This window comes from Hemiscyllium ocellatum, chromosome 24 (genome assembly GCF_020745735.1).
Source record: "Hemiscyllium ocellatum isolate sHemOce1 chromosome 24, sHemOce1.pat.X.cur, whole genome shotgun sequence".
NCBI lineage: Eukaryota > Metazoa > Chordata > Chondrichthyes > Orectolobiformes > Hemiscylliidae > Hemiscyllium > Hemiscyllium ocellatum.
Window position 1 is genome coordinate 18,465,137 of NC_083424.1, and position 21,671 is coordinate 18,486,807.

Sequence of the window (21,671 nt, forward strand, 5' to 3'; positions counted from 1 at the left end):
TCCCACTCCTTGTCTTAGGTAAGAGTCCAACACAATGCATTAAGCGCACACTTTGAAAGTTAGTGTCAGAATCAAAGATATACCTCTAATTGACAGTTGAGGTTTCCCCATTATCTAACAATGGTGGCACGGCTGGCAAAATCTACCACATTGATGTGTAATCTTGGCCAATGAAAATGTTTTAATATCTTAATCTGTAGTTTCCTTTTATGTCGGTGTCCTTCCATGAGAATTTTGGGAGCCTGGTGTAAAATGATGTCATGATACTCAGATGGAACTGCCTCATCAGCTGGTATTTGAGATGGCTCACATTTCCTCATGAACAGTCTTTTTAAATAATAACACACAAATGAATAAAATGAAACAATTATATATGTCAATGTTTTATGTATCAGTTTGGAAATTCCTATCAAACAGCAAAAGGAAAAGAAATCTCCTTATTTTTCCTCAGCCAAATCCTTTACTCAACCCCAGTGAAGCATGACTCCTATCTTAACTCTATAATTTCTTCCTTTTGATAACTGATGAGCTGGCAACATTTCTTTTTGCTGTCCCTCTGTAGATTCACCATGGGATGCAAAAATACAGGCTAATTCTTTATTTCTTTCCAGCTCTGATGGCCTGGAAGTTTCTTCCCAGTCTGACAGCATGGGCCTTTTGAAAACAAAACCAAAACCATCTCTCTGCTGCAATGAAATATTTATTTCAAACTCACCCTGCTAGTGACCCTGATTATCTGCTCCTGTAGGTTATAAAACACAACTTGGTAGACACTCAGGGATTAACTATTGAGATAGCTGGCTAAGACATTCAGCTTACATCAGATACTTTCCTGAAAAGACTATTTTAAGCACAATATTCACAATCTCAACCCCAGACTTAAATGTAACAGTTCACATAGTGTTAATTACAAAAAATCTTTACACTTTTCCCATTTACTAGTTCATGAGCATAGGCAGCCTTGAGACAGATTGCACACTAGTTGTCAAGGAACTGACTATGACAGTGATTTCAGGTTTTCCATGGCTCTATTTTAAATGAATATTCCTTTATTGACAGATATAAAAGTGATCTTTCACCTTTTGCAATCTTCTTCTGCCCAACCACCCCCCCCCCACTCCCACTTGTACTTGCAGCCTCCTATTACCCCCAAATTGCTTTTGCATTCTCTGTCTGTCTTATTTGCAGCCCCTTCTTACCCTATGTGCTGTGCATGTGTAGCCTATGCACCTGCTTATCCAAATAGCTTCTCATTCCCCTACCTTGTAACCCTCTTTTCTCCTCATCATTCCAACCGGAGAGTACATGCTGCCACTGAAGATATTTGTCCATAATCCTTGAATGGTCAATTATCCGTTTCATTTGTTTTAATGAAGGATTCCAGATGCAAAATTAACCTGCCTTTTTTGTGTCATTGTTCTAAATTTTAGTATTTCCAATCTTTATTTCAAACAGTCACTGCTTATATATCTTTTCTTGTAATTGGGTGTTATAGAATCTTAACACATTCAAATATTATTCCAAGAATTATAGTTAAATTGTGACTGATGACATTTTATGACCGAGTTCCCAATTTAAAAACTACTTCTGTAAATAAAAAAAGCTTTTTGTTTAATAATAATAGAATTTCTCTATTAAATTCTTCTCTAGGATGACAGTGTTCCTGGATCTAGATGCACATCTGACTCTGATTGTCTGGCTGGAGAAATGGAATTACTAGGAAATGGTAAAGATGAATGGCATAGTCTGAGGAGGGTTTGGGCAAGGCTGTGAGGATAGGTTATCAATTGAAAATGGAATGAACTACACAATCAACATTTCATTTTACATTGTGGATGGCAGTAATTATTATTAGATTATTATCTGTTCAGTGGGCTGTATGTCATATATTGTAAGCTTCAGGAACTTTAGTGTTGAATGCTCAGACTGATAATGCTGTCCTTGTGGACTTGGGACTATCCCTTACTTAAGAATGATTCTTTGATTCTGAAGAAGTCTCTTGCCTTCGGTATTGTTCCCCTCCCCTACAAATCTATGGTGACTAACTCCCTTCTCAAAGAAGACTTCAGGTTCTTGTCAAATACATTGCTGCCTTTGCTCTCACAGGCCCTACTGTAGTCTTCTAAATCAGTTCTCTTCTTTCCTAGAGTTTGATTTGCTGCAATCAAGTACTATCCTTTCATAGGACTGGAACAGTTTATATCAGCATCACAAATAGCATCCTATATGACTATGGCCCTTGCAAACTATCCCACCATTACCTCTGAACTTAGCTGTTGTTTTTAACAAGGTTGGCTACAATCCTCTACCAACACCTGTCGTCATTCACCGCAATCTGTGGGACTTCACAAGTTTTGTTCCATTCTTATTTATTCAGTCACATCCAGAAGGTCACCTGTGTTGGCTCCTCATCCTGCTCCTGAACTATTACATTTGTGTATCCTCAATGCACATCATTTCCCATTTATATTACCGCTCGATGATATCATCCAAAAACAGTTGCAACATATACATTGATAACACTCCATCACTACCACCTCTGTTGACGGCTCCTCCATTGCTAAGTGATTGCATTGTTTGTCTGATATCCAGTACTGAATGAGTCAAAATTTCCCAATTAAATATTAGGAAGACCAAAGCTACTGTCTTTGGTCCTCAACACAAATTTTGTTCCATTCACCAATTCCAACTTTTATCCTGAATCGAACAGTTTACAATTTTGATGCCATTTTTGATTCTTAAATGTTCCATTTCTGTATGTTACCATTTCTCCAGCATTGCCCAACACTATCCCTGCTTCTGAAGCCTTCTCATTTTATTGCTTGGGTAACTCTGGATTACTTTATTCCAACGCTCACCTGTGTGGTCTCACTTTGTAAGTGTGACCTCAGAACTCTGCTGTTTTCATACCAAGCCTTGCCCATTTGCTACCCGGTGCTGTTGACTTGCATTGGTTCCTGGTTCAGCAGCACTTCAATTTTAAAATTTTCATCTTTATTTAAATCACTCCATTTCACCCTTCTCTATCTCTATTACTTTCCCAATCATGACAACTCTCCAAGATTCTCAATGCTTTTCTAATTCTGGCCTTTTGCCTATTTTAATGACCTGACTATTGTTGGCTATGCTATGAGTTGCCAAAACCAAAAGCTATGGCTTCCGTTACTAAACCCCTCAGCTTCTCTATCTTTCCTCCTTTAAGACATGTCTCAAAGATTACTTCTTTAACTAAGCTATTGTCCTAACATCTCTTTTTGTGGCTCTGTCAAATTTTGTTTGATATTACCTGTTATGGGCTGAAAATGTGTTGCTGGTTAAAGCGCAGCAGGTCAGGCAGCATCCAAGGAACAGGAAATTCGACGTTTCGGGCTAAAGCCCTTCATCAGGAATGTCCAAGGAACAGGAAATTCGATGTTTCGGGCTAAAGCCCTTCATCAGGAATTCCTGATGAAGGGCTTTAGCCCAAAACGTCGAATTTCCTGTTCCTTGGATGCTGCCTGACCTGCTGCGCTTTAACCAGCAACACATTTTCAGCTCTGATCTCCAGCATCTGCAGACCTCACTTTGTACTTGAAGATATTACCTCTTATGGACCAGGCCAAACCCCCTCAAAACATTTCAAGAAAGTAGCTCAGACCCTGACTTTGCTAGTTGTTTTAAGCAGGTGTATGTAGATATTCCAGGAGAGATACAGCTGGGCAAAGCACTTAGTGTTTCATTTGGTAATCTTGCAAATAAATTCTGTTTTGTTTAAAACTAAGTATATATGAGGATTATTGCAAGTATTGGGAACAACATCTTAAGTTGGATTTTCAGATAGGTTAGTATTTGGTATTCTGTCCTCGTTTATTAGTGTTTCATTTGGTAATCTTGCAAATAAATTCTGTTTCATTTAAAACTAACAAAAGAGAACAGAATACTAAATACTAATCTATCTGAACATCCAACTTAAGATGTTGTTCCCAATACTTGCAATAATCCTCATAAATACCCCTTGGCACAAAAGGTGAAACCAAACACAGGGTCATACAGGAGAGAGAGAAATGGTAGCATAGAACACATTCTTCCATGTTGGTCAGCAACCCCAAATCACTACTGCTTGCTAACCAAACAAAACTGAACTGGGAGAACTAGTCACCCCTCTTTCATTGTACAAATTTTAAAAAATAAATATTTTTATTGAAAAGCTTTTTTAAAAATCTTTTATAAAACATTTATGTATATTAAAAAAACCCATCAAAACAGAAAAAAACTGAACCAAGAACAAGGCCATAACATAGTACCATTATTACCAGACAACCCACTATTCTACCAAAACAAACCTATCTACTTAACTAAAACTAAACTACAAACATATTAAATAAATACTAGCTTAAATTAAATTCAAGTTACTTAAATTATATAATGCCTTACTAGTTTGTTCTGTCTTACTCATCACACCAACACTGAGGCTCCCATCCTTGGGAGTGCCCCTACAGTACCCATATTCTTTTCCTTCCAGTCTCCTACTCCCAGGACCCCACAGGCGCCCATGAAGGTTCCCACAGCTATACCATGGCCTTGACTAATATTGCCGACAAGTCAGTTTCAATATAATTGAAAAAGGGCCGCCACGTTTTAGAAAACTGTTCTGCTTTGTGGTGCACCATATTTGTAAAGTAATCTTGGGGGAGATGCTCCATCACCAGCTTATGCCAGCTTGTAAGACTTGATGGTTTTTCTGAAGTCCAATTTAGTAAAATGTTCTTCCTCGCGTATTGGGCAAGGATTTACACAGTCTCTTCCCATGTTGTCCCAGAGAGGGCAAGTTTGGCAGCCCCAAAAGAAAAATTACTGGATCCATGTTAATTTCAGTCCCCAAGATGTCTTTTAACTCCCTTACTATAGCACTCCAATATCTTTGGATCTTGCAACATGAACAGTAACAATGTGTGAGAGTACCTATGTTAATTTTACATTTGGGACATTCTGGTGACACTCCTCTCTTACACTTAGCTAGCCTTTCTGGTGCCATTTGAAGCCTGTGTAAGATCTTCAATTGCATAGTCTGTGCTCTGTTACATACTGAATTTTTCCTTAAATTCCCCCAGATATCTTCCCATATCTCTGGTGAAATGTCTTGTCCTAACTCTCGGTTTCACATCTTACAGAGTCCTTCCATATCCCCCAGAGCATGGCCTTTCTGTAAATGATATAAAGTACTAAGTGAAAGAGTACCCATACACCAAAGTTCTCTTTTCTTCACATCTAATTTATAACATTGGGCCAGAAGTGTGTGAAGGGGTAAATGTAGGGGAATGGGTCTGGGTGTGTTGCTCTTCTGAGGTTCGGTGTGGACTTGTTGGGCCGAAGGGCCTGTTTCCACACTGTAAGTAATCTAATCTAATCTAATCAAAGTGTGGTCTTCCTCTGTATGTAGTCCCTTGTCTCGAAGTATCGGAAAAGGTCCTTATTGGATAATCCATATTTCGGACTAAACTGACTGAATGACATTTGTTCTCGAACAAATCTCCCAAACATAGAATTCCTTTGTTCTCCCATGTCTTAAAGCTGGAGTCCTACCAACGGGGTAAATGGCAAAGTCTTAAACCAATTGCCCTCGTCTTGCCTCATTATGCTCCAGGCTTTCACCGTATTAAAAATAATTGGACTATTGCATTGCTGGGTCACGGATTTCATCTTGTCCATAAATAATAAATTAATTAGAGGACATTTCGACTGTGTGGCTTCAATATCAAGCTATATCAATTCTGAATTACCCTGTACCCAGTCACCAACATATGTTAACAAAGCATTTATTTGATATTTCTTCAAATCCGGAAAATCCACCCCTCCCTCAGCTTGCGAAAGTTGTAATTTAGTGAATTTAATTATAAGAAGTCTATGGCACCAAATAAAGGACCCTAGCCAACCATTAATCTTCAGTAATACTTGTCTAGATAACAGTAATGCAGCATTCTCATGGGATATAGCAGTCAGGGGAGGACATTCATCTTAATCAGAGCTATTCGGCCCAGCCATATTAACGGTAATCCTTCCCATCGCTACAAGTCCTGTTTTATCCTCTCTAGTAATTGGACAAAGTTAGTCTTATATCACAGGTGGAAGGAAGGGGTAATAAAAATTCCCAAATACAGAAAACCTTTTGGTGAGCACCTAAATAGGAATTGCATTTTATCCTTCAAGTTAGGCACCTCCACTAAGCCGGCATGACTTCCGATTTTGTGAAATTGATCCTATAACCTGAAAAACTACCATATGAATTAATTGTTTGGATCAGCTGGGAAATAGACTTCTTTGGTTTGGCCAAGAATAAAAAGACATCATCAGCATACAGGATAATCTAATGTTCCCCCATTCCCACCTTTGACGCTACTATTTCAGAGTCTCTTCTAATAGTTTCGGCTAATGGTTCAATCGCCAAGATAAATAGCAGAGGTGATAAAGGTCATCCCTGTAGACCATCTCTTCTAAAATTAAAATTATTTGACTTAATACTGTTACTGCTACCCATCTGGCAAAGGGTCCCCCTAAACCAAAACACTCTACAACCTCAAATAGATACGGCCATTCTATCCGATCAAAGGCTTTTTCTGCATCTAAGGAGACCACCAATCCAGGAATCAATCTTTGCTGACATACCTGTATTGCATTCAGTACTTTCCTAATATTGTTAGAGGAACTGCGGCCTGTTTGCCTTCTTTTATAATGTGGGACAAAACCTTCTCCAAACTCAGATCCAAAATCTTTGATAAAATTTTGAAATGTACATTCCGTAGTGAGATTGGTCTATATGAAGTAAATTCTTTGGGGTCCATCCGTTTCTTTAAAATGAGGGAGGTATTAGCTTTCCTAAGAGTAGATGGCAGAAGATCCTGTGTATAAGAGTATTTGTATATCCCCAGAAATGGTTCCACTAATATGTTTATGAATTCCTTATAAAATTCAGTTGGGAATCCATCTGGCCTTGGTGCTTTGCATAAGAGATGTCTTATTGCTTCCTGCAATTCCTGTACTGTTAGAGGTGCATTCCAAAGGGAAGCCTGCTCCTTACTCACATTGGGGTGGTCCAGAGTATCAAAGAAGGACTGCATTCCCATTGTATTGTGTTTGTTTCCCCTCTGACCGTTATAGCTCTTCAAAATATTCCCTAAGCCTAGCATTGATCTTTTTCGAATCATGGGTAATCATACCAGTCTTACAAATTGTTTTTATTTTAAAACTTGAAAGCCTTCTGCCTGAGGCAGTGTCTGTTAGTTATAACTAAACTGGTCCTAAAACCCTTCAACTTAGATTTATCGTAGTCTGTGTTTTTTACGACCTCTCTTTAAAAAAAAGCCAAGGACAACATAACCTTGTTAAAGGAGCAGCATCATCATATGCTTATGTGAAGTATCTTGGGGTTTTTGTATGTTAAATATGCTATATCATTGCAAATCTTTGTTGTTTCTTTGTTTAGGTGTTGCCTGCATATAATGCCACCTCCAGCGTATCCTTTTGAAAGTATTGATATATTCCCAGGAATCCCTATTCCAATTTGTCAAAGCTGGTGTCAGTTCTTTGAATGTAGGGCATGTTAGGAAACAGAATGGTTTTATCTCAACTGAAGCAATCAATTTCGTCTTCTAATATTACTTTAGCAAATGAGTTTGAAGAACCAACACTTTACTAAAAGGGATTAATTTAGAAACCTGGGTTATGATTGATATTGTTAACAATGCTTTTCCTGTGCAGGAGTGAAAACTGGGAAATGTGTAACATATCATGATTCGATAAAGACCTGTCAGATTTATGCTTGGTGTCCAGTGGAGAATGGATTATCAATAAGGTAGCACAAAAAGTTTGTTGGCATCTGTTTGTTATTGGTCACAGGTGTAGGTGGCACACTGTTTAAATGGTAAAACACAGTAACTCGGTGTTAGTTATTTCAATCTACATTTGCTTAACACTGGATGCTATAATACCACGCAGATAAAATGGAATTACTTTGACAATTATATCCAACATGGAATTTAGTCTTGCTCTCCCTGTCAACCTAATGCCAAGTCCAATCTAAGCCTGGTGCAAGGCATGAAAGTTTTTTAGTGAATAGCATGATACTGTGTTAAATTGAGGGTAAAAGAGATGAAGTATGAGCAGACTCCTTCAGCAATGTGGTGCATTGTTTTACGGATTCTCTTTGAGCAGTAGAAGTATTGTGTGTTAGGCATTGTACTTGTCGTAGCCTGTTATGAAGGTGTAGGTAAGCACTGTACTTCTAAGAAAGAGAGGAAGCTAGCAAGGATTTAGAAGCACAAAGAGTGCTGACCAATTTTAAAATGTAATGTTTGGTTGAAACAAATAGCTGGAGTTGTGTTGCCATGCAATAAAAACTAATTCAAATTTGGCCAATCAGTTTAAATTATGCCCAGATACCAAAACCCAATTGAATTTGAATTTTATTGTTTGGGATGACATCAAACCAATGAAATGATCCGATGTTTTGGGATATAAAATCAGATATTTTGAACCGGTAGGGGGAGAACAGCAAAGTGCAGCCAACCAAACATCTACTTAAGGCCAGCTGGATAACTCTCTGAAAGGCACCTGTCCATAAGAAATTAGTGCAGCAGAACACCAAAGCTGACCTAGAGAATATTTGACAGCTGAAGATGATAACTGGTTTTGAAATAGATTTTGCTGTAAATTTAAGAGGGAATTTATTGGACCAGTTTTGTAGAGTGGGAGGTAAAAAGGGAGGTTTAAGAGAAAGGAGTTGTAAATAGCTGTTGTTTTAATGTTCTGTGTTGGACTTAAAAAATAAAATTGTTGAATTATACTTTAAATAGTGAAATCTGGGATGATTCTTTACTTCTTGAAATTTAATAGACTATGATGCGAGGTGAGCTTCCCTGTGTGTTGGGTTTAAATTAGCAGAGGGGTTTACACCATGTTGTAACATAGCCACACTAATCTCGAGTTTCCTATCCCATTCCTCCTCAAAACTCAGTGCCTAGCAGGGAGTTTAAGTAATTTTGATTTGAGAAAGACATCTGGTGGTGCAGCAGTCATTGGAGTTCTGAGCTTTCTGGAGGTACCAACAATTTTGAGACCTCTGGAAAGGGTACAATTCCATGCAAGATTGCACTTATTTAGGAAACACAAGAAATTGCACAAATGAAGGCAGGAAGTAACAAAGTTACATAGACAGTCTAAATAACCAAGTGAATAGGTAAAACTATAGCCTACTGTCTTAAGAACGTATTATGGAAGTGTGCATGATTATGCTCTCTCAATGCAAGAAGAAAATTCCAAAGGTTTTCTTAATAGAGTGAAAATAGGAATTGTTGAGGAGTATCGGTCTCCTTATACACAACTTACTAAAAACTAAAACACATAGATAAAAATGAAGTAGGCCTATAGAATGTTGGTCTTTATCTCAAGCTATTGGACTATGAAAGTGTATTTTCCGTTCTGATGGAATATCAGGATTGATCCCAAACCCCTGGTAAGTTGCATTGAGTTTAAAAGGAGTCACTACAGCTATGCCAAACTGATACTAAGGTTTCATGTGCTAACTTAGCTGTTAACTGAAGTTGGTTTATTTTCCCCTGAGCAATTTTTTTCTCACTAATTACCTGACCTAGTTACTATGGGAGCATATGAATGTCTAGTAGTTTCCATATATTTCAGTGTTCTAAGAACATGTTTTCTCTATTTTTTCACAGGGACTCTGTATTAAAAATGGTGCAGAATTTCACCATATTGATTAAAAACAGTATTCACTTCCCCAGGTTTGGGTTTACAAAGTAGGTGGAGTTCTTATCATAAAGTGTATCATTGCCTTAGCAGATTTTATGTGGTTTCACTTGACACATTTCTTTTGTCAATACACATTTCTTTTTGTCATTTCCTGTTTACTAACCACAGAGGTAACAAAGATATTCAGCATTAGATATTTATGGGGCTTCATTGAGAATTATATACATTACCAGGTTAATCTCAATAAGAACTAGACAAATCCTGCGAGATACCATCTCAAGCTGTATTTTGGTCATTAGTGACGAATGTCACCAGGAATTTTCTCTAGGGTTCTGTCATTATCTGCTGTAACTTTGCCAGGAAATGAATAAGAAATCTATATCATAGGTCAATCCAGATTTCCTGCTGATTTTCCATTGAAAATAACATTGGACAATTGGGAGAATCCCTCAGGAAATTCCTGATGTATGTTCTTATTTGGGATATCACAGAAGTTTAGCTATGTGTATTCCAGACATGTATATGCATAAAATACTTCACTGAGGGTTCATATATGTATAGACCTTACAGCTGCAAGATACATTCTTATTGGCCCCACCTTAAACAGCAGAATTAGTGAGCAGCGGGACTTGCACTTGTCCAAATTACATGTTACTAAATATTGGAAACATTACTTTGAGCTATATATGTGTGTAAGCACCAACAATCAACATGTACAGTTGGTTCTGATATAACATGATAGTTCTGTTCTCGTGCGATCTAGCTTTATAAGAAAATGGCACAATAGCTGCACCATTAAAACTAATGGGGCCTGAATCACATTATAGCCAATACAGGTCAGGAAAGTTCACAGTCTAAATTCTTCCATCATGTTGAAGAAACACGCATTAAAGCAGAACCGACTATATACTGCTTTGCTCCCCCTCATATTTCCTTCTGATTGCAATTTTCAGAATAATCTCTCTTCAATCTTTTTATTGTTTAGTCCTTAGCCATTAACAGCAGAACCTCTTTATTGGACCCACTTGTAATCTTGGTGCAACTCTAAATGGCTTGGATCCTTGCCTCCTACTCCAGGTTCTTCTCCAGACCTGAGAAGATGTCTGTAATGTTGACACTGAGCAGGAAACACAGTCTCAGGATTCAGGCTGTCTGCTGCAGAGAATGGTATATGTTCTCTACTCCAGATACATTCTGTTCCACTCCACCCACCACCTCCATCTTGCACATAAGCTACAGCCATTTTGCTCATCTTTCCGGCAGCTTCTGCTCTCATCCTCAGTTTGCAAGAGACTTGAACCTGTCAAACAATTGCAAGGCAGAGGTTTCTCCACCCCCACCTTCAGAATGTCCAGACATGCATCACCTCTAGTTGCACTTTCCTGTCCCTGACCACAGATCGAATCTGAGGTAGTCAGCCCAAGAAGGTAGTTCGACTTCCTGGAACAAAATGGTCAGGTAACTTCTCTTCCCCCTCCCCAGAACAACACAATGTCTAAAGGTCAGACTCCACATCATCAATTTGGATTCGATATCCCTTGAGCTGCAAATGCTTACTGTAAATGAGGTTGTTGTATTTCAGACTGGGTTTCCACCAACACCCACATGCAACACATCATATACGCTGGCATCTTTATTCTGTTTAATTTAGGTCTCAAATTTAGAAATACCATTCAACCATTGTCTGTAGATTTTTTTAAGTGGTTTGACTAGTTAAGTTAAAAATGTAATGCAATATGAATATTAGCCTTTACCAGTTTAAACTAGTGCCCATCATTACATTCTAAAACCTTTTAAAAAAGGCATCAGACATATACATACGTGTTCATCTAGTTAAAGCCTTGAACATTCACCAGTTTCTATAGGCTAAACAAAAGAGTATCACAAACAGTAACTCCTTCCATTGTACCAAAATTTTACCTACATTTTCGATCTCATTACTGTCAGTCTTACAAAACTTCATGTTTGCAAAACCATGTTATAGGGAAATGGTCATTATTTGTTTTACTTTACCTGTTGCTTAAACATTCATTTTACATATTATAGCTTTCAGTCAGAGGAGAAAATAGCAGTAATTTAAGGGACTGTATAAACATGAATGGCTTACAAGATGTTACTGAAACAGTGTGTGCTGTGTTATAGGCAACATCATGTGACAAGAGATGTGACAACGTCTACTTTGAAAGTCCTATCATAGCATCCTATATAGGAACAACCGCTTACAGTTATGTATTACATTTAAAGTATAAAAACATCCCAGATAGTTCCATTAGCAAAAATATAAATCAAACACCACTAATGGTGGGGAGGAAGAGGGGTCACAAAAAAATAGCCAAAATCAGGAACATGGTGCTTGAGGATTGTATATAAGGGACGAAAAGATCACAAAAGGATCTTGTTGTCTGAAGGGGAGAATTTTAAACTTCGGTTATTGAAAGACTGGAAGCCAGTGTCAGTGAGTAAGGATGTGGGTTGGTTGGCTGAATTGGTTTGCTGCCAGATAAATGCAGGAACATAGGAACAGGAGTAGGCCATTCAGATGTTGAATCTTTTCTATTACTCAATTAGGTTATGGCATAGAATGGAATTCCTCCAGTGTGGAAACAGGCCATTCAGCCCGGCCTGCCAAAGAACATTCCGTCCAGCCCCACGACCTAATCTATCCCTGTAACCCTGTACTTTTCACCTAATCCACCCAGCCTGCACATCCCTGCACACTATGGGCAATTTAGTACGGCCAATCCCACTAACTGGCACATGTCTGGACTGTGGGAGGAAACCAGAGCACCCGGAGGAAGCCCACACAGACGCGGGGAGAACATGTAAACTCCACACAAATATTCACCAGAGGGTGGTATTGAACCTGGGTCCTTGGTGCTGTGAGGCAGCAGTGCTACGTAAAGAGCTACCGTGCCACCCCTACAACCACACATCCACAACCTTCCAGAGGTGGGAACTTGAATTTCCATTGACCCTAAATGACTTAAATTACACTTCCCATAAAGTTAAACAACAAATTTACTTCTTACTTTGAAGAGCTCAATATAATCATCTAAGCTCAAGAGAGTACCAGTCAAGCTAATGTAGTCCATCATCAAAATATAATACTTCAAAACCTCTTATTATCCCACTATGTTCCATCATTGAGGTTTGCTGCTCAAACATATTATGCCTAATGTTTTTGACCAAGGCTTTGTAAACTTGGAATGTTACTTTCCCACATAATTACTTGATGTAAATGCTCACATTCCATTAGCTTCATAAAAGTTGCTTTTCATTCCAGCACTTTAGCTTTCAGTAATCTATGCTATCAAAGTTACGTTGACAGACCTATACAAGATTTTCTTCTTACATAACAGAGGAGCATTTAAAATTTCACTGAGAAATGATGACAGACACTTCTGCAATTTGCTCAGCTATTGCTTTTAGTACTCTGAAAACCATCTCCCTGAGATTTGTCCATCTCCAGTCCTGGCGTTTTTCATTACTATTTGTAATTTATATTATCATATTTTTCAGTTTTATTTATTTTTCTTGTTCCACTGATATTTAGACCTTGTCCTCCACCATGACAAGAGATTAAAAAAAATTTCAAATCTATAATTTCCTTACAGTCTGTCATATCTCTGCCTTTGTCCCTCTCTTTCATCCTGTGTAAATCTATGCACATTGTTCAGGGCTGTTTTTAGCACCATGAGCCTGTCTGGAGAAAATGTAAATAGAGTTCTGATAAGAGAAACATGCAGTTACAATGATACCTCATTTAAGGACCTGAGAGGAAGGGAGCTTTGACACTGGGTAATAGGGAAAAATAGAGTTCAAAGTAAAACTTTTGAGATACTACAGTGACGAAGGTAGTTTCCAAAAAGAGATCTTTGGGATAGACTACCCTTTTAAGATACCATTTAAAATGAGGGCAAAAATTTGAAAAGAAGTTGTCAGCATTTTAAAAGGTACAGGAGGTGATCTCACCTTGTTCCCAGTTTTACAATGTGATTGCTTCTCCCTGTGGTTACTAATGCTTCACGTATTGGAAGAAAAGATTGTGAGTTTCATAATTAAAACTCCTGTAAGAGCAAATGGAGACAGTGTCTTTCAATGATTTGCATATCCTGTAGACCGTATGTCCCAAGACATTAAAGAAGGAACGTCATTATACAAACTGCAGTTAGAATCAGATTGTGATTTAAGAATTCACAACATAATTCTTTTCAATAATTTATAAAGTTCACTTTTTAAAGACCAGGAATGATGGTTATTAAAATAAAGAAATGAATAAATTAAAATGTGTTAAATGAAGACGAAAATGTATTGGTTGTATTTTTCATGAATATAAACTTAGGCAGGCCTAATATTGAGAATTTATTAAGCAGACTTAAATCCTTTAAATTACTATTGGGATATTACTGAAAATCTGATTGTTATTTATTCTTTATTATTTTTGACGTTTTATTCCCAGAGGAAACATTCAGAAAAGCAGAGACCCAACTTATTTGAGAAACTGTAGTTTTGATGAAGGGACTAACCTTTATTGTCCCATTTTTCCAATGAGCTTCATTATTGAAAAAGCAGGAGCAACGTTTGATGAACTCAGCCAAACGGTACAGCAATTTATGTTCATTGTAGTATAAACCAATGTAATGCTTTTCTCTGTGACTTCACATACTTTGGGGCAGAATGAAAAACTCTTCTGTAATGATGATCATGAAATTACAAGGTTATAGTAAGACCAGTCTGGTTGACTGATGTCCATTAGGAAAGGGAATGTTTTATCCCTACCCAGTCTGGCTGACAATCTGCAACAATATGGTGGGGTCTTAAATAGCATGGCCAAATGAGTCACTTGGTTGTATCAAACTGCGACAGGAATGTGAATGCAGCATCAACTTAGGCACAAGAAATGACAAGTGCACATGTTGCCAGTCAACCTTGCAAAGTCTTCCTCATTGACATCTGGGAATCTGTGCCAAAATTAGGAGAGCTCTTCCACAATCTAGACAAACAATGGAGTAATGCAGGCAGTGTCCTGTAGGTTGTAAATGGGTTCTGATCTCGAGTCTGTCAGAACACAATGCAGTACAATATAAAATAGCTGTTTGTAAGTACAGGAAGCATTTGTATGTCAGATCTTTTAAAATTACACCCTATATCAGATCACCTTCATAAGTATGCATATTCACAGGTTGGATGTTCATAAATCAGAGACTCTGTATTCTCTGAAACAGCACTTTCCAAACCTGTGACCTTGCACTTAGAAGTATATGGGAGCACTGTTGTATAAGGTAAGGGCTCTGAAAGGATTAATATTGGAGACCATGTTAATTTCTATCCAATCTAATAATGTGGTAGTTGTGGTAGAGAGGAATCCAGAGATGCATTAGGTGTGGTAGAGAGGAGTCTAGCTCAAGATCCAGATGGTAACAAATGTATTCTCAGTTATGAGGCCAAACTAGTCAACATTACTGTACCTAGTTATAAACTAACTGTTGTTAAGAAAAGTGTCTCCCCTTGTTAAGATTCATTAGTGGTTTATTTTCTACCACTGTTGACCAAGTAAGCACTTGGATTGAATGGAGAAATGAGGATTGGTGGCAGAATTCTATCCCAGCCATTAGCTGGTAGTGGTTGGTTCCATAATGTAAACTAATAAGAGTTTAAAAAGCTAGTCACACTTCGCAGTTACAGAGACCTTATGCCATATGGATCTGTTGGTGAAGTTCCAATCCAAGGTTCAGATGGGAAATGACCAGATGGGAGCTCCATGATGAAAGTTAAAAATCGATGTTAGGTGCAAGGCAAGGGCCTTAAATTTACAACTTAAAAGGACCAGTCTAGGAAAGACAGAAGATAGGAAAGACTCCCACAGCTACCTGGACTACACCTCCTCCCACGCTGCCCCCTGCAAAAACTCCATCCCATATTCCCGATTCCTTCGTCTCCGCCGCATCTGCTCCCAGGAGGACCAGTTCCAACACCGCACAGCCCAGATGGCCTCCTTCTTCAAGGACCGCAGATTCCCCCCAGACGTGATCGACGATGCCCTCCACCGCATCTTCTCCACTTCCCGCTCCTCCGCCCTTGAGCCCCGCCCCTCCAACCGCCACCAAGACAGAACCCCACTGGTTCTCATCTACCACCCCACCAACCTCCGCATACAACGTATCATCCGCTGTCATTTCCGCCACCTCCAAACGGACCCCACCACCAAGGATATATTTCCCTCCCCTCCCCTATCAGCGTTCCGCAAGGACCACTCCCTTCGTGACTCCCTCGTCAGATCCACACCCCCCACCAATCCAACCTCCACCCCCGGCACCTTCCCCTGCAACCGCAGGAAATGTAAAACTTGCGCCCACACTTCCATACTCACTTCCCTCCAAGGCCCCAAGGGATCCTTCCATATCCGCCACAAGTTCACCCGTACCTCCACACACATCATCTATTGCATCCACTGCACCCGATGTGGCCTCCTCTATATTGGGGAGACAGGCCGCTTACTTGTGGAACGCTTCAGAGAACACCTCTGGGCCGCCCGGACCAACCAACCCAACCACCCCGTGGCTCAACACTTTAACTCTCCCTCCCACTCCACCGAGGACATGCAGGTCCTTGGACTCCTCCACCGGCAGAACATAACAACACGACGGCTGGAGGAGGAGCGCCTCATCTTCCGCCTGGGAACCCTCCAACCACAAGGTATGAATTCAGATTTCTCCAGTTTCCTCATTTCCCCTCCCCCCACTTTGTCTCAGTCGGTTCCCTCAACTCAGCACCTCCCTCCTAACCTGCAATCTCCTTCCTGACCTCTCCGCCCCCACCCCACTCTGGCCTATCACCCTCACCTTGACCTCCTTCCACCTATCCCACCTCCATCGCCCCTCCCCCAAGTCCCTCCTCCCTACCTTTTATCTTAGCCTGCTTGGCTACTCTCTCTCATTCCTGATGAAGGGCTTATGCTCGAAACGTCGAATTCCCTATTCCTGAGATGCTGCCTGGCCTGCTGTGCTTTGACCAGCAACACATTTTCAGTTGTGTGATTTATAACCTTTCACAATGAGGATCATTGTCATAGTGAGCACACACAAAGAGGCAGGAGTACATTGCAAAATCTAAATTCACAAGCTTAAGTTCTACTGAGTGGCAGTATCAGCAATGCTGTGAAGCAGAGTTAATATAACAAAAGTGTTTTTTAAAAGATAAAGGAAAACTAATCAAATAGAAGGAGAAATAAACCTTTTATGGTTATGATAAGAATGGGCAATCAATCATTTTTGTTCTGAAGATATATTAAGGGCAGTAATCACAAAACATTGCTTGGAAAATTGTAGAGAGGATGTGTATTTTGTGAATGGTTGGAAATTGACCATTTTGTTAATACAAATGAGGGAAACTTCCTTCATAGAGAAGATCAGTAAGTTCCATTTTACCTGTGGAAGGTAGAGGAAGCAGCATTGTGACTATAAAGGGTGGGAAGATTCTTTGTAAGCAATGCAGAGGTACAGCATTATTATTTAACATAATTTAATGTTTAGTCGAAGAAAATAATGCAGCGTTGTATGGTATTTTGGAAATGGGGACACTTAAGCATTGCAAGGTATATAGGAAGGGCTCTTTCAGCAATGTGCTGGCCAGATCCAGAGGTCTGAAGAGAGATTGAAGAACTTATAACTCACTATGAAATCTGCAATGCAAAATGGTCCTATCATCATTGAAGAAAATTCAGAAACCAGCAAAGGGTGTGAAAAGATGGAGATGAGTAGAAAATGAATGAGTTGTGCAATCCACTTCAGCTTGTTAAGAAATTTTTAACTAAACTTGTTCAAACAGTAATGTAATGTGGTGAACAAATCGATACTGCAGATTTGATAATGATGTTAGATGATAAAACAATGAGAATTCAAGAGCAGTACAGTGTATTTCAAACCTTGCTTTTCCAAAGCAGAATTATTGGTTTTAGCAATGGAGATACTGCTGCACAGACAACAATCCTGTAATATGATTGAAACTGCCTGAAAATAATCAGCTGTCCAGGAAGAATGTCCACAGACAACTAATGAAAATATCTAGCTTACTCAACAAGTTGGAGTCAAGTGCTTCCATATTTCAACACAGATGTAATATAAGTAGATGCATACGTAGTAACGAAAAGCCGGAATAGGCTGCTAAGAGCCTGCTCTGCCATTCAATAAAATCATACTGATCACGTCACTTTCCCATCTCCCTGAATAACCTTTCAGTCCTATGTTTATCCAAATATTTGTCTGCCTTAAAAATATGCAAGGACTCTGCCTCCACCATTTTTAAGGAAGAGAATTCCACAGATTATTAACCTCTGAAGGGAAATAAAGTCTTCTCCCTGCCTTAAAGGCGCAACTCAGTATTTTGATCCAGATTCTCCGACAAAACGAATCACCTTTCCACATGCACTCTATCTAGAAACTCCTAAGGATCTTATATGTTTCAATTAAGTCACCTCAAACTCTCCTAAACTCCAATCAATATAAGTCCAGCCTATCCAATCATACCTCATAAAAAAACCCTGCCCCTTTCAGTCTTTTGAATTTTTCTGAACTGTTTACATTCTTCCCTAAAAAAGGGGTCAATACTGTACACAGTCCTTCCTGTTATTCCTTCTAAATGCAATAGTTGGTCTGTTACTTTATCTGACGGGCCCTTAATCTCCTGTTTTTTGTTCGCAGGGGAACTTTTTGCTGTTAACTCAGGTAGCTGTGTGAAGTATAAACTGAAGGACATTCATTGTCATGAATGTCCATCATGATGGCTGATCCTTGGAAACAAGTTTTGTTTCGCAATGTCAGGGATTTCTGAGCCAGTTAGTTTCTTCTTAACTAGGTCCTGAATCTGTGGACATTGATATATTTAATTATTAATTTGGTCATGTGATGTGTGCTTCACTGGCTGGGCTGATTGCATATCCCTAGTTGGCCTTGAGAAGGTGGTGGTGAGCTAACTTCTTGAGCCAGTGAGGTTCCTGTGCTGTAGGTAGGCCCACAGTGCCATAAGGGAGGCAATTTCAGAATTTTAATTCAACAACAGTGAAAAAACGGCGATAAATTTCCAAGTCAGGATGGTGAGCGGCTTGGAGGGGAACTTGAAGGTGATGGTGTTCTCTTACATCTGCTGCCTTTGTCTTTCCAGATTAATGGGCTTGTGTGTTTTGAAGGTGTTGTCTAATGAAGAATTTCTGCAGTGCATCCTGTTGACAGTACACACTGCTACTACTGAGCGTTGATGGTGGGAGTAGTGGATGTTTGTGGATGCAGAGCCAATCAAACAGGCTGCTTTATACTGGATTATGTCAAGCTCCTCCAGTGTTGTTGGAGCTACACCCATCTGGGCAAGTGGGAAGTATTCCATCATACTCCTTTGGGGACTGGCTTTGGGGAGTCAGGAAGTGAATTACTCAACACAGAATTCCTAGCTTCTGACCTGATCTTATAGTCACAGTATTTATATGGCTAGACCAGTTGGGTTTATAACTTAATGGTAATGCCCAGGGATTTTATAGTAGGGGATTCAATGATGTTACAATACTACTGAATGCCAAGGGACAATATTAGATAGAGATAGCCAATGCCTCGCACCTGTGTCTTGAAAATGTAATTTGCAACCAGACATCCCAAATTTGGATATTGTCCAGTTCTTGTTGCATTTGTCCATGGATGGCTTCAGTATGTGAGGATTTAGAAATGGTGCTGAATATTGTGCAGTCATTGGTGAACATCCCTACTTTTGACTTTATGGTGGAGGGAAGGTCATTAATGAAGCAGCTGAAGATAGTTGGGCATAGGACACTAACCTGAGGTATTCCTGCAGCGATGTCCTGGAACTGAGATGACTGATTTTGAACAACCACGACCATCTTCCTATGTGGCAGGAAGGGGCTATGACTCCAACCTGTGAGAGTTTACCCTCAATTTCCGCTGACTCCAGTTTTGCTAGGGCTCCTTGATGCCACACTCGGTCGAATGCAGCCTTGATATCAAGGGCTGTCACTCTCACCTCACCCCTGGAATGCAGCTCTTTTGTCCATGTTTGAACCAAGGCTGGAATGAGGGCAGGAGCTCAGTGGTCCTGGTGAAACCCAAACTGAGTAGGTTATTGCTGAGTAGGTGCTGCTTGATAACACTGTTGATCATACCTTCCATCACTTTACTGATAGTCAAGAGTAGACTGATGGGATGGAAGTTGTTCGGGTTGTATTTGTTCTGCCTTTTATATATAGGACATACCTAGGCAATTTTCCATATCGCTGGGTAGATGCTAGTGTTGTAACTGTACTGGAACTGCTTGGTTAGGGGAGTGACAAGTTCTGGAGCACAAGCCCTCAGTAGAATTGCAGAATGTTAGACTTTGCAGTATCTAGTGCTTTCAGTCCTTCCGTGATATTACATGGAGTGAATTAAATTGGCTGAGGACTACTTTATGTGATGTTGAGGTCTACAGTTGGAAGTCAAGATACATCATTCACTCAGCCTTTCTGGCTAAAGATTGTGACAAAACATTAACTTATCACAGATGCTGCCAGACCTGTTGAGTTTCTCCTGCTTGTTTCAGATTTCCAGCCCCCAAAATATTTTGTTCTGATTCACTGGGCCGGATAGCACTTTTATGTGTTCCAGTCTGACCTGGTGTTGAAAGGTAAACCAGTCTGTTTGGATTTAAAGAAGTGAAGATAAGGTCCAGACAAGGGGAAATAGTCAAGGGAAGAAAGAATGACTGGTTTTCTTTGAGAACTAGGACATCGAAGGTACAGGTGAGAACAAGGCTGAGTTAACTGCAGAAATGTTGTGGAGAATGAAGGGCAAAAAGTTAAATGGTTGAGATTTTGAAAGGAATTTTGTGAGTGGTTTGAGAGTCTTTTCAGGAGGAGGAAGTAGGATTAGGAGGACAAGGGTGATGCAAACGGTAAGCAACAAAGATAAATGCTAAGAGATTGCTTTATCTGTTGTTGACACAATGGGACAAGGTAAGTGGTGCAAGCAGATGTGTATTGAGGCTGACATTATCATCAATTCTCAGTCAGATCCCAGGCAAAGGCCATGATTTCAGTCAATCAGAGTGTGTTCATGGATGGCAAAAATCTTATTCACAAGTGAATGAACATTGTTGAAGGAGATATGGAACAGCCTGGCGATGGCTGATTCATTGGGAGGGTCAACACTTCACAGGACGAGTTGAACAGGAGAGTAGCAAGATCAGCTGTCAGTCAGCCTGCTGGATAGTGAGATCAGTGAAGAATTTGGGAAGGAGTAGTTGCTGCACATGAGAAAGTAGAGACAAATGCTTTGCTGGGCTCTTTAGAGAAAACCATGAAAGGTATGAAGAGAAACCATAAAACGATCTAAGGAATTTATGCTTGGGATAGTAAGAAAATTGTGATGATCAGGAGTATGTTTGGAGCACCTAAGATCGGAGAATTGAAAGGAGGTATGATGACAAGAAGGAGACACTTAAGGAAAGATAAAGAGAAAGCAAGAAAGTAAAAATGCTTAGAAAAGAAAAGAAAAATTGAAGTAATAAGTTTGCGTGCAGAATGGCAGTGGAAACATGCAACTGAATGGACACAATGAAAGCTTAATTATTTAGGCATCGTTATGTTGTAAAGAGAATAGTGAGGAGACAATATGAGAGGGTCCAAAGTAAGGGTATTAAGTTGACAAAGGAGGTGAATACAGTTTTGTTGTCCAGATTCAAAGGGAGGTCTGGCACTAGGATCCAAAAGTTATTTAACGGCTATGGGGATAGACATCAAGGATATGTGCTCAATCAGCTATGGTGCAGAAAGATGAATGAGAAGCTGGATGCCACCATTAGATGCAGAAGTGGCAGCGAAGCCCAGGAGAGTGAATCACTGGCAAGGAACGAGACTATAGCCGAAGCTGAAAAACGAGCAGAACCAGACCAAT

At 39.6% G+C, this 21,671-nt stretch overlaps 1 protein-coding gene across 2 annotated transcripts in view; it reads left to right on the forward strand.

The window, feature by feature from the left end:
• The window catches only part of LOC132827303 (P2X purinoceptor 2-like), an 83,177-nt gene that overhangs the window by 19,282 nt on the left and 42,224 nt on the right, over positions 1-21,671 (forward strand). For both annotated transcript variants that reach the window (XM_060843943.1, XM_060843942.1), the window contains 4 exons: positions 1,651-1,726; positions 7,735-7,828; positions 9,708-9,788; positions 14,201-14,342. In XM_060843943.1, the coding sequence (XP_060699926.1) occupies positions 1,651-1,726; positions 7,735-7,828; positions 9,708-9,788; positions 14,201-14,342 (393 nt within the window). The remainder of the gene's footprint in view (positions 1-1,650; positions 1,727-7,734; positions 7,829-9,707; positions 9,789-14,200; positions 14,343-21,671) is intronic.